Below are 19490 nucleotides of genomic sequence, written 5' to 3'. Positions count from 1 at the left end.
AGCACAAAATGTCACCATACTCTTAGTGCATTACTGTGGACCCCAGCCACTTCTTTCAGGTCTGACAGCAGAATCTCATGGTCAGTTGTGTGGGGTGCTGCAGAGAGGGCTAGGAGGATGAGAATGTCTGCCAGTCCTCTCTCCATTGACAGGAGAAGATCATCTGTCAGTGCCACTAAAGCAGTTTCAGTTCCATGTCCTGGTCTGAATCTGGATTGTGCTGGGTCTAGAATGTTAGTTTGTGTTAGATGATATCTATTATCATATTATTAGTGTGAAATTTAGGCAAATAATACTTTGATGAGCACATTTGTTCAGAGCAGCTAATATAGTTGTCAGTATGTTAGGTTAGCCATTGGTACGATGCTACTTTTTTATATAGACATTTCTTCATAAAGTGCATGGGGATTTTGATTTACCAAAAACATTTGGAAAGATTCTACATTAACATTTACTGGTAATAGTAAGCAGTACTGATATGAGAATAAAATAGCTGTTTTTGAAAGTGGTAGATAAATGGGATTGGCTAATGGAAAGAGTTTACCTCTGAGATTGGTTTGGGAACCTCTCTTGTTTATAATATGTGTAATTGATTTGGATGAGGATATTGAATGTTAAATATCAAAATTTGCTGATTATATCTACAGGATAAATATAACAAATAATGAGGAACATTATAACTAAATTCAAAAGAATTTGGATCATTTAAATGACTGGATGGAAAGTACAGCTTAATGTCGTTAAATGTAAAATAATATGTTTGGGGGTAACAAGCCAAAATAGGGAGTACAGATTAAACAGAACAGTATACTGACTAGGAAAAGAAACTGAGGGGTTATTGCAGACAAATCCTCAAAGCAATTAGTCAAGTATACGACTGCAGTAAACTTCTGACTGCAGTATGGGTAGAATTTTGGTATAATTTCAGAGCCATTTTTATTTGCCTTTAAAGAGACTGCATTGCAGGGTAACCTGGATGAGTCCAGGGTTTGGATATTTGTTTTGACAAAAGGCTAAAGAAGTAGTTTATTCTCAATTCAGAAATGAAGGTTTCAGTGTGATTGATTGAAAGTCTGAAGAAGTGTATAAGGAGTTGATAAAATAGAGTAAGTGTTCATTCTGGTAAAACAGTTCAATAATCAGGCCACACAATCTAAACATTTGGAAATTAAAGGAAACTGGGAATTCAGACTTATTTATGAAATGTGTTGCCAAACAAGGCCACAGAAAGAAATAATGTTTAAGTAACTAACCTTAAGATACAGATATATATTTCTGAAAGAGAAGACTTTGCAGGACCCAGTGACAGAGCTGTGCAGTCCGTTTGATAATGAACTTAAAAGAGACAAACTGATTGAATGAAGTGACCTTTTCCTCTCTCAGCATTTCCTGATGATGGCCCATAATTCACAACTACTTAAAAAACAAATATCAAAATTACACTGTATAAAATGTCACTTTTCAAATAGTACTAAGTGAGCACTGTGTCCTGCATATAACTATTAAAATTTATCCTGTTGTTGAGAGGCTTTCAGCGGGGGACAAGAAGTGTAGTCTAAACACATAACTGGAAGCCAGGAACTCCCTGAATTGTAAGACTGTCTCTGTGACCTTGGCAAAGTCACTTAATCTCTTTACTTCCATTTTCTTAGCTGTAAATGAGAATGCAGTGATTATTCAGACATGCTGCCTAGTAGGGAGAGTCCGGGCAGATGCCTCCAGCTTGAGAGTGGATCTTATGGTGTCTCTTTGAGAAAGGGTATGTGCTTCTGAGCACCTTGGTTTATAAGGCAACAGACATGTCTGGCCTTTGTCTACTGCTGCTGCAGTTGCTAAAGGGAGCCAGCAGGGTCATTGCAGGTTGAGAGGTAGACACTGTTTACTAATATGCAGTGTTCCAAATCTAATTTTCTAACTCAGTAGGTGTCTTGTTGCTAGGCCCCACTCATTTTGAAGTGTGGGAACAGATTCCTATGCCGTGTGTCCTGGTAAGAATGATCTGTATCCTTAGTTTAGATGTCAGCCAGGTAAAATATGAAGTACACTTCAGCCTACCTCATGTTATAGACCAAATTCACAACTAAATCCTAGGGTTTTTTTAATGTATTCGTTAATTATTTTGTGATAATACATTTTTAACAGAGATCCATTTGGGTCAAATGATGAGTAATGAGATAAGGAGACTTTCACTTTCATGCCACAGGTTCAGATTTGGCCCAGGTTATTAGTGAATGAAAGCTGTTCATTGACTTATAAGAAGTGATTTGCTGGTCTCAGTCTAGTCTCTAAGAGAGAGGTGTTCACGTGATAGTAAAATCACCACTGCATTTGGCACTTATTAGCAATTTTATTGTAATCTCTGCAAAAAGACCAAAAAATTAATGGCTATGGAAACAGAACTGCCTTCTTACCTCTTCGAGATTTTTCTCCATTTCAAATTGGAAGCAAATGGTCTGCAAGTGGTGTGGGATCCTGTCGTCAATGTCTATGCTATAGCTGTACTGTGGTTTAATAGAGGCACTCAGGTTCTAGGCCTGTGAGTCTGTCACCTTTCACAAGCACTACATTTGCTAAAATATGAAAAAATATCACTCTTACTGAATCCCTGGGATGTTGTTCCCAGGATCAAAAATGCTGACCATCCTCTCTTTTCATTTGCAATTAAATAACTAAAAAGTGCCAACTGAAATTATTTGTATCCAGTGTAAATGCCATACAGGAATTTTCTTTTTTGATAATAGATTCATGCCGGAGCACAAACTGGCCCATTTGGAGAAGATAACTGGTTTTAGAGGAAATGAAGATACTTATCTATTTAGGTGTCTGCCTTTCCAACAGAAGTATAGAGCCACTGGGAGTTTAATGAAAACCAGCAGCTCAAGTCCTGAGTCTGGACTTTGTGAAGCACAGTCTGGACTTTGTACCACACAACAAGAAAGACTACAATACCCATTAACATCACTAGAGAAACTGAACAAGTCTAAAGCATCAGAAAGTACAAATCAAGAAGTGCCTTGTCAAGAAGATAAGCAACATGTGACTTTTAACCCTTGTAATCTCTTGAGTGGAACGGACTATCAGCAAAGACCTTTGCACATTGTCTGGCCTCACAGGTGGTAAGTGCTGCACAAATCAAAATACTATACCTTTACATGATTTATGAATTTTCTTTCATGCTGTTCATGTGATTAATGTCAAGTATAAAGCTATGTGATACATATATAACATAACAGGTACTACCTCGTATATCTGGAATAGCACATCACTAACATCTAAGTATTTAGAATAATTAATTAAGTATCCCAAAGTAATAGAAATTATAAAAATATTGCTGGTAACTACATTTTGAAGAATTTTCATACAGCAATCCACTGTTGACACTGGGTGTGCAGCATTATTTGTATTATCTTAATTACCTTAATGTGAGTGATTAGGTATTAAGATACCAGGTCAAACTACATAGTTCGTTACTCCATGTCTTCATTATAAATCTACCTATTCAGTGTTTTAAATAAATAAATAAAAAGCATATTTGAATATTTTTCTCACTGCTAACACAAATACCTGATCACAAAATCTTTTCTAAACTGAGGAAAATCTACCAAACCAAATAATCGCTACAAACGTATAAACTTTAGCTTGATTCCAACATAAATTAGGATTTAAAGAGGTAAAATGTCCTGATAATCTTCTGGTATTGGGCACGAACATTTTAATCTAGTTTTTATTCCTCGCAGTTTGTTTAATCTGCATGTGGCCTGATTAGAGTTCACTTCATCCACAGATTATAGTCTGTTTATTGCAGAGATGCTGGGTCGATCAGTAGGTCAGATTTTCTGAGAGCAACTGTTTGCAGGTAAAGCAATAAGTACACTACACCGACAGGGCAAATCGCCTTTGCAGAGGATTTGACTTCCAGCACATTAAAACTCCAGAAGCTCTCCCAGATGATCTGCAGCATCTGGTACCTAAAGGGATTTTCATCTTTGACTCTAAATGTCTGAACATAAAATTTAGGGATTGGAAGTTGATGTGGAATCTGTCTTTGGGTTTGTTTAATCAACTTCACACTTCCAACATAGCCTTTCTCGTGGAGTTACATTTATTTTTAACCAAGTTTTGCTGGTAACTCAATGAATGCTTTGTGTTCTCATAGGCTATTTTAAAAGTGAATGCATAGAAGTTAGATATACTTTACATCTCCATTTGCTGTAGAAAGTGTAAAGCTTAGTGTCTGCTATCATTTTTTTTAGTTTGGGATTTTTCTCATTCGCCTAAGAATATATTTGAAAAATGCATATTTTTAGGATGATAAGTTATAAAAAGTTCTGTCATGCCAAGTTTTTTTTTAAATGGTTACCTAAATTATTCCAAATGTTGTATTAAAAAAACAACAGACTAAAAGAAAATATTTTCCATATTATTCAGTACTTTGCATAAAATAGCACAAAGCTAAGTTAATAAAATTAACAATATTAAATTGAATAATTCCTTTTCTTTCTGTGTATATTTTTGCTATAATTTAATTTAATTGCCTAAAGTTAGTTGCTTAAAGAGATGCCACATTGTGTTTGTGCACATACTTATTGTTAAAGCTAAATTATTTTTAATTCGGAGAAGAGGGAAAAAAAGCCACATCAGCAAGAGCAAATGCCAAAATATAAAAGTAACACATTCATCCTTACGGGTAATATAGTAGAACACTGGAAACTTGGAGGTTGCCAGACACACAGCTAACATTAGGGCTAATTTTGAAAATCTAGCGTGCAGTCAATTTTACTGATGCCTGGGGACATACAAGGTAGAAGCTGACAAGAGAACTAATTTTGTTTGGGTTATTTACTGCTATGCATCATCCATGGGTTCCCGCCTGACACACAGCTATATGAAGGGGAATATTATCACACACTAAAAATTTATGTTGACATTCGATATTTGTTCAATATGTCAGCAGTATTACTTTCATAATCAAAAGAGTAAGAAAAAGAGAAAAGAAAAGCACTTTATGCTCATATAGATATATCTTTTTAATAACAGTCTATAAGGTTAATATAGTTTACCTTTGAGAGTATACAATGAAAACAAGCAGGGTTAGCAGGGAAAATGACAGAAAGCATCAACCCGAGCTGTTTGTTTGCCATTACCTAAGCGAGCCATGTCAGCTCTCTGGCCCGCGTCTGATAGCTATTTGTTGTACAGAGAGCACAGCATAAAAAAAAATATCAAACTCTTAATACTATTGTGTGCCCATAACCATCTGTCACTGCTAGCCTGGAGATGAGAGGAAGATTACGAGGAATAAACACTGAGCCGCCGAGCATTGGTAAAGCCTTCGGGCAAAAAACTCTTGTGGGAACATCAAAGACATTCTAATTCCGAGGCAGTCAAGGATTACAGTGTGTAACCTGTGCTGACAACAGATAAATGACTGGCAATATTGTGCCAGAGCTGTTGGGTCCTGCATGGAGTACTGATGATGATGATGATGATGATGTTATCTTGCAGAATGGACTCTGCTGGGATAATTTTATGATAAAACACTTTTTTCAAATGCCACTGGGTCTAGGCAGACATTTACTAGCTACAGGGGTAGCAATCAGTTTCTTCAAAATTTACTGTTCTAAGCCCATTAGAGTTCCAGCGCAGCAAGGCTTTTCAATGAAAATCTAAAATGCCTGTATTTTCGTTAGGAGAGTATATGCAAATACTAGGACCTGAACTCCTACCCTTTAGTGTTAGGATGCTTTATCAACTGATTAATGTAAATTTGCTCATAAAAATACAGTTTATTTTTAATTGGTGAATAAGAATTAGAAAATTAAGATTCTAGTTTGCATTCATCATACATCCAAACATCCTCAGTCACAGGAAGACATTTATTTACAGCCCAGATCATACAGGTAAAAACAAGGTACTGTAAACAGATCATTCAATATACTGCATATCCAAACATAAGCATTCATTTCCTTAAACAGATTTGTGTGCCTTATTCAGGCATCAGCTGCTTAAAACATCCCCTTCTTAGGCCTAACGTGAGCATGTTAGTGAAATATACTAATTTTAGCTAAATTTTGTAGTGTATGTGTGTTTTCTGTATAGAATATTGGCAATAGCGTCATGCTCCTATTCCAACACACTGTACTAGCTCGCAACTATTGCCCCATACAGTAATACTTAACTAATGTTAACTACATTGATGATTTATATGTGTTTCTAATTTTTTTAAAATAGAAAATGAAGATTTTGAAGCGAGAAGAAGGATTTTGTATTCTCCCCTTCCCTTTCACCTAACAAAAAAACCTTTCAGCCTAATCATAAAAAATATGCATGTGAAATCATGCTGTTGTTGTGGCAAAACTCTGAAAATGAAGTGATGCTGACCTTATTGTGTTAGTTCCACACCGGGATCATGAATGGCTTAAAATATGGCGTTACCCTCTAACACATCTCACACTAAGTCAACCAAATGTAGGCACTACTTGTTTGGAAATGTATCAAAATCAAAAATGACATTTTCCAGGGAATACATTCTAGCTTTAAATCTGTGTTAAAATGTCTTTGCATGAGAACAGGCCCTTAAATGCAATCCCTGCCCCTTCTCTTCATTCTTCCTGAATCTGAGCCTGTCAAGGATTATAGTGTGCAACCTCTGTTGACAGTAGATAAATAACTGACAGTATTTTAGCAGAGTTGCTTGGTTCTCTGCAGAGTAATTTGTTTCCTCCTTTCCACCAACTCTTTAATGTTTTGTTATAAACATCTATAGTAAGGCACCGTTAACAGAAATGACTTCAAGCCAAAGACCTGTATAAAAATACTGCAATGGTTACCTAAACTTCTCTGCCTAAATATTTTACTGTAGAACTAGTTTTTTCCTTTATGTAAATATTCTCTACTTAAAATTGGCAGCAGAAATACAATGCTCAAGGGACAGAGAAGCCAAACCTAACTTTCTATGGTATCACAAATTCTCATACAGAGATAATAAAATACACATTAAGTAAAGAGAATAAGCCCTGATTTAAGCAGTGATTGGTGTGACAAACCCCTCCTCCCATCCATGCATTCTCCAGGAGGTCACAGAGCCCTGTTTATGCTGCTTCAGGAATCTCCAGGCTACAACAGCTATGGGGATCACCCCTCTCCGCTCCACAAGGGGATTTGACAAATGGCTCCATGAAATTACAGATCCAGTAGATCCCAAACAATCTGTATGCTGAGGTTTAAAGCTCAACTCTCTGGCACGAAGAGGCTGTAGACCCCTTCAAAGTGTCCCTGCATCTTTTCTTCACCCTTTCACCCCATGTAGCAAATCTGCAGTGGTTCTGCTGTATTCAGGGCTTTTTGTGGCTCTTACTTGGGCCATAGGTTTTTGCCCTGCGTGTGCAAAATTATACCAGCAGCCATAAGAGTTGGGTAATGGAGAGTTGTCAGAAACCAATTCTTCTTACCGCAAGTGTCTGGGTATGATGTAATATCACACGCCAACCATAGAAGCATTTACGCTGTCTCACGCGCGCACACAGACACAGACACAGTTATTATCAAATCATCTGAGAGATCACACAAGCACAATTACACTATGTGATATTGTATATAAAATGTGAGTGTGAAAAAGCCATAGAAATCTCAACAGGGAAAAAAGTGGGAACTACAATAAGAGCCATGATGATAAGGGGCGGGGGGGGAAGGCTGAATAATAAGTTTCCTGAGATTCTTTCTTCTCTTAGGGAAAACAGCACATACCCAGATACAGCTGTACCTGTCTCAGTCATCAATCTGTTCAGTTTTAAAAGTGAGTTAGCCACTTGCGTCCACTAACGAATTTAAGAAATGATCCCATATAGAAAAGCCTGTTGTGTCAGTGTTCTATCCTCCTTCATGTACTACACATTGCTGAGCCCCCTGCACACGGTGGTGATCCAGTCCCACCTCTCAGCAATGAACTCTTCAATGGGTGACTTATCTGTGACATTGCAATCTGTCCCCTGCCTGCAGTGATGTCACAATCACACCACTCATCACTGAGCTGCTCACAGAACTGGAGGAGAGGAGATCAGCACAAACTTTTATTTAAATTATGACAACTAGTTACCAATTCCGTAAGGCCCTCAGAGGATCTGTTAACAGATTATGATTTATTCAAAAATGTGATTTAAAATTGATTCTGGAATTGGAATTTAAATATTTTCATATAAAAATAGTGAGAACGAAGATTATTGAGTAAGTGCTACAGAAATCTTCCCGGTAATAATATTACTGAATTTTAAGATTGTTTGGGTCAAATGTTGTCCTGTTGCAATGCAGGTGCACAAAAGTTGGGCAGAACAAAATAAACTGCTCCACCATTACAATCCCTCCCATCAGTGCAAACCCCACTCCACAGGGGAGAAGAAGACAGGACTGTTGTCTCACCCCTCCACACCAACTGCCCAGTCATGCTGCACCATCTAAAGGGTATAGAAATGTGGTGGTACAAAAACCAGGTGTGCCAGCTCTGTGCCAGCTGAGAGCTCCCCTATGCCAGGGAAATTCGTAGTTGGCAGATCTGACTACTTTCTGGTCCCATTCCAGTGGAATGTAATGGAAAATCTGGCCCAAGATATATACTGAACAGTACATGATCTTCTAAAGAGCCTGCCTTATTGACTGTGTATTTTACAAGGCATCTTCCAAAAGGGCACTTTAAATATGCACTTAACTAAAACCGTGCATCTGAAAAATGTGGTACTCTGTGTCTTTCCATGCACCTTTATAAAAATGTGTGTTAGATTATGCACTCTTTCAAGTATTGATGTTCATATTATCAAGCGTACATGGTGTGGTGCACAATACAGTGTATGTAGAAATCGGCAGCAGTTGCACATGCAGCGCAGCCAGTTGCACAATAAATGAAGGAGGCTAAAAAGTGTCCAAAGTTCATACCCAAAATGCAGGGTTCATAGATTCGTAACGCAAAGAAATCAAAACCAGTTTTCACTAGAACTCTGAAAGGCACGTTTTGGTTTTGGAATGTTATTTATTTATTTACTTTTATTTATTATAATGAGGAAATATCTCCCCCCCCTTCTCCACACTTACCTGTATTCATAAAACATCTGACCAGTTAAGGATAACACTTTTTTTTTTTTTTAATTTATCTTTGGAAAGCAACAGCCCTTTCAAATGTATGATAATTTTCCAATAAGACATACAATAATATTAAAAGGAAAAATCTGTTTTTTAAACAGTACTTGAGAAAATTTAACTTACCTACCCTACCCTATTTAAAGTTCCTATGCTGATCTCTGGTGAATGCGATGTATGTGATACATATAGATCTAATATGAGTGAAACATCACCATAAAAGTGTACGTATGGATGTCATATCAAGCAGAAGCTGCACTTCTTGACTTCCCCAAAAAACAGAGCAAAAAAATTAACTATATTCCCATAAAAAAAGCTTGGTTAAAGTGGAGTTAAGTTTGAGAGCACATATGAGGGTAACAAAAACCATTCAAGAAGCTTAGTTATAAAGCAAAATATTTCATATAATGAAGCCCCTACATTGTAAAATGCCTTTTTTTTAATCAATGGCTTTTTCTAAGAGCTTTTAGAAGTTTATAGATTATAGTTAGATTATAGTGGAGAACATCTTCAGTTTGGAAAACAAACCATTATAGAATGGGGACCATACCAATGCCAGCCTTCCATCATCCCTTTATCATTTTTTCCTAAAGGGCTTTGAAAAGTTGGCAGTCCATGGAAGCAGAAATGTTATATTTTAATAAGGAGCAAAGGTGACTTTATGCTTGATCTGCACACTCCTGATCATTGGGCTAGACTTGGCTCTGCTTAAAAGTATGATAGCAGGAGAAGACCCTGGCGACCATTCCAGCAGTCCGGGATCAACTGGAAAACATTTATGTTTCCCTCTCCAGGTCCCACCCTGTCCTGAGTTCCAATGCCCATTATCCAGTTGAAGTCAATGGGAGATGTGGATGCTCAGAATCTGGCCACTTCTGTCTGGATGTATAACTTGAACTAACCAATTTTGAAAATTTTGGTCTGAGATAATAATTAGGACAAATTATGATACAACTGTAACCTCTTCTTCAGGCAAAGTGCAGGGCAGCAGTCGTTTTATTTTATTTTATATGATAAAACTACAGAGAATGAAATCATTGTTGTGTCAACAACCTGTGAACATTCTGAGTGACCTCGAGTATCCATTGTCCCCAAACAACGAATGGGGAGACAAAGTATCTTGCTTCCTGAACTTGAGAGAAAATGAAAATTTTTGTATTACTTGTACTTGTTGTGTACTTTGCATTTCTATAAAACCTTTAATCTGAGTATCTCATGTGTTTTAAACACACAAATTAACTTTTATAATCCCCATTTTACAGATGGAGAAGTTGAGGGCATGGAGCAATTAAATAGCTTTTCCTGGATAACATGACAAGTTATTCGTGCCTTCAGGGATAGTATGCAGATTGCTCAGCTCCCAGGCCTCTTTTTGAACAATTAGCCTGCACCGCTTCCTCATATTTTATCCACTCAGGCATCAGATTACTGCCTCATAAAACAGAGAGGGGCAATGACATCAATGCTTAAATAAGGATGCTTAGAATTTTCATGAATGAAAGGTTCTGATTGGCTGAAAATGGGGTAATGTATTTTTTATATTTCAAGTAAGATTACATTTCTGCCAGTCATATGAAAAGATACCCAGAGACTAGTAAAAGATGTTAGGTTTTTCTTGTATGGTTTTTTTCTTATATGGTTTCAATTGCTCATGCACCTGATTAACAGTTGAAACACTCTTCTCGTTGTTTATTAAATGAAATAGGGAAATATCTCAGAAATACAAAGAGCTAAAATATTTTGTGATCTATTCCCTCACTCAGATGTATACTTCAAATTACATTCCTTCAGTTGAGGGAAATAATTTCAGTTACCCTGATCATTTTAGAAAGCAGTCCTCTTTTTGAAAGTCTTTTTTTCATTAATGTAGATATGTTTCTAAGAGGAGAAATTATGTTTCTTCTAATTATGGTTACATGTAGTTAATTTCCTTTTTTAAAAAGCTCTGTGTGAAAGACAGTTTCCTTTAAAAAAGCAAAAAAAAAAAAAAAAAGTGATACAGCTGATGTTCCTGTTGCCTTAGCAACAGATTTATTTATTAGGGTCTGAAATGACATGAGTTAATATACCACATACCTGCTGATCGGCAAACTCTTCTATTTCAGCTCCAGTTGACAATTAAGTCCTGGACAGCTACAGCCAGGGGTTAATGTTACTCATTAGGAGAACTGGGTCATTACTGGGAAATCAAGGCACTTAAGGCAGCATGGATAAAATACAAAATTCAACATCTCAACGAGTGAGGGTTTTTATGTTAATTAACCTTATTTTCCTTGCATTAAAAAAAATCTTTCATATGTGCATATAACAGTGGATCAATTAACTGAAAAAAAAGTAAGCTTTAGTTTACTTTCCTCTCCTACTTGTCTTCATTTCCTATGGAAGGATTTCATTATTTTATGGAAAATTCTTATGTCTATATGATGAGTAAAAAGGGTATTAAAATTAAGAAGGGAATCATCATGGAAATCAGCTTTACCACAAGGGAATGAGCAAATAAAAGCCTTGGAAATGAAAATAAATAAGCTTTGCTAATACCTCACCTAAGGAGCAGAATATAAGCCCATCAGAGCTTGGAGATATTTAGAGGTACTTCTTTGCTTCTGTATTAAGCAGTTACATAGTTATTTGACCTTCAGAAACTGAAACTTCGGAGAAGTAAATTCAAGTGGTTGGCAAATATTCTGTTTATGGAAAGCTATACAGTGAATTAGCACATGGTAACTTTTGTAGTTCATAATTGCCTTTTTGATTTCCAGTAAAATTAGATACATTCACTGAAAGTTTTTATTAAGATGTCTGAGTGGGAGTTCACATGCATCCGAAGAAGTGGGTATTCACCCACGAAAGCTAATGCTCCTATACGTCTGTTAGTCTATAAGGTGCCACAGGACTCTTTGCTGCTTTTACAGATCCAGACTAACATGGCTACCCCTTTGATACTTGAGTGGGAGTTTTAACTTGATAAGTCATAAACGATTTAGCAAAGCTCTCCTGAAAGCCTTTATTTACCATTTTTTTTCCAGCAGCCTTTATTCTGGAATGGGAGAACTTAATAGGCTGAAAAAGAATTATATCCAAGAATCCTTTATTTTCATTTACCACCCTCCCAAAAGCATTTTTTTTTTTAAAGAATTCTGAACAAAAGCTGTGGGGCCTGATTCTGCTCACAGTTACAAATGGGTAAATATTATGTAGTGTAATTCTGTTGAAGTCAATATAAGAGCAAAATAAGACCTAGGATGTGTATAAAAGGTCTACCTGCCAGACTACCTGCCACAAATGAGAAATTCAAACCCTATGGGTGATTTTCTGCCACAAGCTGAATGATTGCAGTGTCCTCTAAACAATCCTATAACCTCACCTGTTTTCAGTTCATAAACCAGGTTCTCTCAGAAGGGCAAAAAACTTTACCATTATGGAGGAAAGTGATATTAGGTTGCAAAACTACACTGAATCAGAATGGCCAAATCTTACAGAACTGCATCTGATTTAGGAATTTGGGGTGTTTTGTGAGTTTTGCTTTAATTGAAGATTATAATAATTTCTTTTATTGAAGAATTCAAAAACAGTTTGTAAATACCATGGCTTCAGGAATACATCAAGTCTAATCTTCTGTTGAAGTATATTTTATGCTACCAATATGGTAATGTGGAATAGAGTACAAGTAATATGGAAAATAGAAGTAACGTAGAATTGTGAAAACAGAAATTATGTATTGCTTTAACCACATTCATAAGGCACTAGTAAAACATACAGATGCGATAATGATAGGCATTTATTTTTCATTAAAAAGCCTCATTAAAGTAACATAAAGGGTCAGTTTAAGCCAACACATTCAAAAAACCTCATTCTTCACTTACTCTGTATTAAGTAGACATGGTAGTTCATCTGTGTAATACTTTAGTGAGGTTCTGTGACAACTACTCTATCATCTTCAGTACCATCAATACAGAAAACATTGCTGAATTAAGGGATAGCTCTAGTCATAACTTTGCATTGTCTAGAATGTGTGAATTTATTTTTAAACTTGGAATAGATGAAACACCAGTGTTTCAGAGTCTGGGTTCAGTTTGGCTGTGTATCCAAAAGATTGTTATGGTGGTCAAAGTTTTATCTTATTCTTTAAGTTTATGAGTGCTTCCTTCCTCTTAAACTGTGTTACCCATTCTTCCCCAGAAATAGACTTCATGATCCTCCCTTTATTCTTACTCACCCCTGTCCCAGAAAGCTTACACTATCCTTTGCCTTGTTCTGGATGGGAGATACAATGGCTTGCTGTTCTCCTTTGGGTCTTCAGGGACAATTGGAAGGTCCATTCCTCTATCTATCTATCTATCTACTTATCCATCCATCCATCATCTTCCATGTGTGTGCTACATTAAAAGAACATTGTTAAGGTTGCAAAGTCAAGCACTCAAAAATTAGGAAATAGAAGAATTAAGATTGACTATGCAACCTTACTCTGCCCCCTGGGGTATATGCATTGTGATACAGCCTTTAATTACATGATCACATACTAGATTTTCCAAAGTTTTTCTGGCATTTCCTAATCTTTGAGTACTTGACTTTGGAGTACACCTCCATTCCAGTCCAATTCTCCTAACATATCCAGTCCCAGACTCCACTCCTCAGGTTTTTCATCCCTATCCCAATTTCCCTACCTAGTTTCACCCCTTCAGACTCCCCAACCCAGTCCTAGTTTTCCCCCTCACTACCAGTCCCAGTCTTCTTGCCCAGCCAGTCCTAATTCTCCCTGCCCTCCCTGGCTCCTCATCCAATCTGTCTCTATCCTTTACCCTGCTTTCCAGTCATCTTCCTCTCTGCCTCTTCCCAATCCCTACTGGCTCCCAGTCCCAAACCCTCCCTAGGCGCTTTGTCTAGTCTGTCTCCTTGTCCCAATCTCTTTTCCCAACCATTCCCAGATCTCCCCCAACACATGAACTCCTAGTCACATCTGGCTCCTTTCCTTTGTCACCTTCTCCCATCCCGCTGGTTGTCAGGGCTTGTCTCCACTTACCGGGGGATTGACGTGTGGCAATTGATCCACTGGGGTTCAATTTAACAGGTCTAGGGAAGACTCACTAAATCGACCACCGATCGCTTTCCTGTCGACTCCAGAACGACAAGCATAAGGTAAATCACCGGAAAAGATCAACCTAAGCTACGTCAATTCTAGCTATGTGAATAACTGCGTAACTTAAGTCGAATGTGCCCATAGTGTAGACCTGTCCTTAGTTCCAGTCTAGCCCCAGCTCTTCATCCAATCTCAATCTCCCCCCACCTACTGGCTACCAATCGCCCTCCCTGGTTCTCACTCCTAGTTTTCTTGCCCAGCTGGACCCAGTTTTAACTCGACTCCTTGACCAGCTAATCTCAGTCAATGCCCCCATCTCCTAGTTACTGTCTCCTTGCCCAGACAGTCCCAGTCTCCCATCTCCACCCCAACTCCCAAGACCTGTTTCCCTTTTCTCCCCGCTGCCAGCCTCCGGTCCCAGTTTCTGTTCCCTCCCTGCAGTTCCTTGTCCCAATCTGTTTCTCCCCTTGCAGGTCCAGCTCTTATCCCCTCTACATTCAAATCAGGTAGCTTCCTCCGTACTCCCTGGGCCCAGCAGGAAGTCACTGAGAGCATAGGAGAGACACGTTCTCTGCTCTCAGTTCAGGTGTTTGGAGTCAGCACCTGGGCTGGAGAATGCACAGTGTGGACAGAATCTTTGGGGAATTAAGCTGATAAAATCTAAGTCGTCTCTACTTCTGCAATTTTTCAGAGGCTTATATCTTGGCCAGATTTAAGCAGATTTTCACAGGGACAGTAAGAGCTATATGCTTGACACAAAGGCCTCTTGTCAAATTTCTAGTCCCTGTTCCAAAGCATGGGGACATTAGAACTTTTCAGAGAAAAGATCATCAAAAATTTTTACATGGACAAAACAATGTATTTTTCTATAGCCTTGTTTTTGGAAACAGTGGAACCATTTGTCTGAAATTTTCCAAATAAGTTTAGCCAGAGGCAGACACCCAGCATAGAAAAATTCAACACAAACGGTTAACACTTGGCACAATTAACAGCAACTGAAAACAAGGTGTTAAAATGGGAAGTGTAGGGCAACCTTAAGAATAGGTGATGCTACCAGCCCCACTAAAATGTACTGCACCCAAAATCAATGGAGTATATGAATGTCTCCCAAGAGATAATAAGCAAATCCTCAATAGGCAAATGATCTAATATTCCTCCTTACTTCCTCCAACATAGTAGGAGGTATACTGGGCTTCCTCCCCCCCCCCCTTGTTTAATTTAGTTTCTTCTCACCCCTCTACAGCTATTTATTTTTCTTCTCTATCTTTCTCTTCCTTTCTTCTTGCCTTCAACTCTTCCCCCCCCCCCTCCTTTTGCCCTCCCTGCTTTGCTGTTGTTAGATGTGGCTGTGGGAAAACTAAGTCAAAGAAATTAGTTCATGCTTTCTTTCTGAAGGCAATGAGATTTGTGGTCATTCTAATCTCCTCTGGTAATGAGTTCCAAAGCCTTGGTCTTGCTGCCAAGAAAGCTCCTGCTCATGAGCTTCACCCTTGTGGATGACAGCTTCGTAGTTCCCGAGGAACATAATTGCCAAGGGAGGTCATCGTTCCAGCGAGAGATGAGTTGTCTTAGAAAACTTAGGGCTAATTACTTAAAGGGCCTTGGTGGTTAGGACTGAGCCTTTGACTCTGATCCAGTGTTCTATGATGAGGCAGTATAGTTAGCAGAGCACTAATGTGATGTGTTCATAGATATACAGAGTTGCAGTATAATCCAATCCAGAAGTCATAATGTCATAAATCACCATGGCCAAAGCATCATCCTGCATGATGGATTGCAATGACTGGGACTCCAGGGAGCAGGATGGGCTAGAGTCCTCTTCTTTCTTTGAGTCCTTCCCTTACCAATTTCAAGGGTATGGACCAATTTAAGAATCTGGGGCAGGCTCTCTCAATCAGAGCTTTTCAAAATATTCCCTTCTTACCCACATTATCTCCATCTTGCCTGAGCTCAGCTTCGGTCAGCTGCCTTCATTCACACACCATGCCTTGCGATAGTTGGGAGATGTGCTCTTTGTGTCAGAGGTAAAGTTAGCAATTGGGACCATGACATCTCAGAGTTTCCCCCACAGCTCCAAGTAGGTGTTAAAAAGGGTGTGGGAGAGAACTGAGTCTTGTGGGTCTCCACAACTTACTGTGTTGGAAGTGGAGGAGCAGTTACCCATAACTCTCTGGGAGTATCCTGAAAGAATGGATTGGACCCATCCTAGTTCTTTCTTGGGACCTCTGCAACATCTCGGAGACCGGACAGTAGTGTCGTAGTCACCAATATCAAATGCCACAACACGGATCTAGTATGGATATCTCCCCCTTTCAATGGACAGGACCACGGCTGATTCTGTTCCATGACCTGGCCTGAAGTCTAGCTGTGATGGACCCAAAATACTGTTGGTGAGTAGGTATGTTTGGAGATGACTTTTAGACATTTTATCATTTTCCTAGCTCACGAATGGGAGGCTGGACACTGGATAGTAGTTTGACCCTTCAGTTCTTTTAGGGGGCCAGCTGCTGGGTCACTCCTCCCAACCCTTTTTGGTGGCATTTTGCAACAAAATGCATTGCTGGGTTTCAACGCAGCCACTGCTGCTGGCTCTTTCACAGTTAAAAAGCACTTGGGTTGATACACTACAGTGCTAATCTACACTACCTCATCTCATACAAATTGTGATCATTATATATTGCAATAAGTTACACTCAGATGTGTTGTGCTGGGTTATCAATGCTTCTAAGGTATATACGACACTTGGCCTTTGCATCATGCCTAACAATACCCCTGGGGAATGGCACAGTGCTTAATTAGGCCTCCCTGAGGGTTTGAAAGGAAGATCTGGTGGATTTTGTAACATATTTTTGTAGGAGATTTTAGATTTAAACTCTCTGACTTGCATTAATAAGATTTGCTGGATTGCTGTGCAAAATAAACTAAAAAAGACTTTGAATCACATTCTGCTTTGTTACACTTGTAACAAATCGGGGTTAACTCTATTGAAGTCAAAGGAGTAAGCTGTCATCCTCACTCAAATGCATGGCATTACTCTGGATTTACACCAGTGTAACTGAGATCAGAGCTGGGTCTTTAGCTTCAAAGGTCATTCTCTCTATTGGGAATAAATAGAAGGCTCACTGAGTGATTCTGATCCTGAGGTTTCCTTGGATAGGAAATGCACAGTATTTTATTGTGAGGTTTTTTGTCATTAATTGTGAGGGAAAAACAAGAAGAATCTAAACAATAAACACCCAAGGTTCTTTTCTTTATGAATCTCTCACAGATAACACAAGATAGTAGAAAATGCTTTTCCAGCATAAAGCCGCATGCCACCCATTTTTCTCAGCCAAGTAATCTGAAAAATCTGGAGGTAAAATACACACTTCTCACTATACACAGGCTATGGACTGTAATTGAAAATAAAGAGCCATATTCACCACTGTATTCTGGCTGCTTTGTGCTGTTTCAGTGCCATCTTTGCATCCCCTGACTTGAATATGCATTCCTCATTTGCAGCTAAGGATCGGGGCCTTTATTTTCCTATAGGTTTTGTCGTTTATTCCTGTTGAATATTGTTTATGCCTGCCACTGTTAAAAAATCAGGTTGCTGGGTAGCCTTTTTCAGTGAAACTGATGCAAAAACATTTCCTCTCTCACTCCATTTTATATTAACCTGTAGGGGTAGTGATGCTGATGATGCCAGACAGCGTTTAGAGGCACAATTAAAGAGATGTTGTACATGTATCAGCTGAGGAAGAAAGCTCACTAGATTTAACTACATATTTACACTATATCTATAACTCCTATTGGAAATGTTAAAGGTGGAAAAATATTGTGATACATTGGATAAACTGGACTTAGTAATTGATTTTTCCTTAGTGTTTGCATTTTCTTAGCTATTTCTTTTCCAGTATTTTTTTCCTGGCAAATATACTTCTTCTCTTGCAGCTTTCACAGGCATTGTTACCAAAAATTTGGTATTAGAATTTTACTCCTTCTTTTGTGAACTTCTTTTCTTGATCTTAATCTAGATAATAAAGTATATTTAAGTAATTTGATTTAAGAAAGCCCCCCTCCATTCTGTGAACTGTGAAAGTAATTATTACTAGAATGTGTTTCAGATTGTAGTTAATATTTTTGCAAAATGATTCCTTTTAGTTTAAGACGAATATTATCCACTTGAGGTACAATCGTTAACTGACTCTGAACCTCAAAACATCCCCGTGAGGCTGTGTTACTGATCCCATTTTACAGATGGGGAAACTCAGGCAGAGAAGTCACACGGCAAGTTAGTGACCATGCAGTTCCAGATTCCCAAGGTCATGCTCATTTTTCTAAATCATGCTGCCACTCTTTAATATAGACTATTATAAATCTTTATTCAGGCAGTAGGATGAGATATAATGTTGCATGTAAAATATTGAATAATGAACAATGAATTTCAAAATTACACTCAATGGTACTTATAGATAAATGCCAGGACTAAGGTGTTGGCCTCAAGTGAGTCCTTCATACTAGTTCAGTGCATTCTGCATTTGAAGACATTTCCGCTCAGTGAGCTGAACATGCTGCTTCTAGCTTTTTGAGAATGGGCTGGCCAGATGTAAAGTCACCAGGAAGCTGGTATCAAATTAGTCCTGTTACTGGCCTTTGGTACAGTGCATTTGAGGACTCAGCTCACTCTGCTCAAGTATGTTTTATATTCATGTTTACTATATCAGTCAAATCAGTAAAGAACCACAAGGTTATTCTTAACTTTGAGTTATTGTTTATCACCCGTCTGAAGAATATCATTACAACCCTTTTCATCCATCTGTCATCAGCAGACTCAACAATTGCTACGTTCTTTTGCTGACTGCCTTGCTACTGCTTTAGTACCCACTTCTCTTTAGTTTCTTATCAACATATTTTACTTCTCTGTGGTTTGAGCCTCTTTTTCCCTCACTAATGCCCTGTATTTCCACTGATTCTATAGTTTCTATCATCAACTCTACTGTCTCCTCCAACATTGATTCTTTTGTTCCCCATCCCTCACCACACTGTCCTTCCCACTAAGCCACAACCCTCACTTAGCCCTCTCAACTGTTTTCTTGGCTTCTCTTCCCTCACTGCTCAGTGCCTTTGGAGAAAAGTCTACATTACCTTAAGGAAAAATCCAAGGACCAGGCTAACTTTCTCCACTGTAAATTTATTCTCTCTTCATTCAACTCTTTCTTGCCAAACAGCTTTATTTCTTCTCCTTAATTGATTCCTATCCTGTAATTTCTGTCACCTTTTCTCTACCTTTAATACCCTTCTCAGA

At 38.3% G+C, this 19490-nt stretch overlaps 1 protein-coding gene across 6 annotated transcripts in view; it reads left to right on the top strand.

Annotated features, from left to right (window-relative positions):
* The window catches only part of GTDC1 (glycosyltransferase like domain containing 1), a 262957-nt gene that overhangs the window by 207117 nt on the left and 36350 nt on the right, over positions 1-19490 (top strand). For 5 of the 6 annotated variants that reach the window (XM_034785558.1, XM_034785557.1, XM_034785556.1 and 2 more), the window contains one exon: positions 2742-3116. The exons of the other annotated variant lie outside the window; for it this stretch is intronic. In XM_034785558.1, coding sequence (XP_034641449.1) covers positions 2742-3116 — 375 coding nt within the window. The remainder of the gene's footprint in view (positions 1-2741; positions 3117-19490) is intronic. 6 annotated transcript variants of the gene reach the window in all.

This window comes from Trachemys scripta, chromosome 11, assembly GCF_013100865.1.
Source record: "Trachemys scripta elegans isolate TJP31775 chromosome 11, CAS_Tse_1.0, whole genome shotgun sequence".
In the NCBI taxonomy this organism is placed as follows: domain Eukaryota; kingdom Metazoa; phylum Chordata; order Testudines; family Emydidae; genus Trachemys; species Trachemys scripta.
This window is presented reverse-complemented; position numbering and strand designations above follow the sequence as displayed.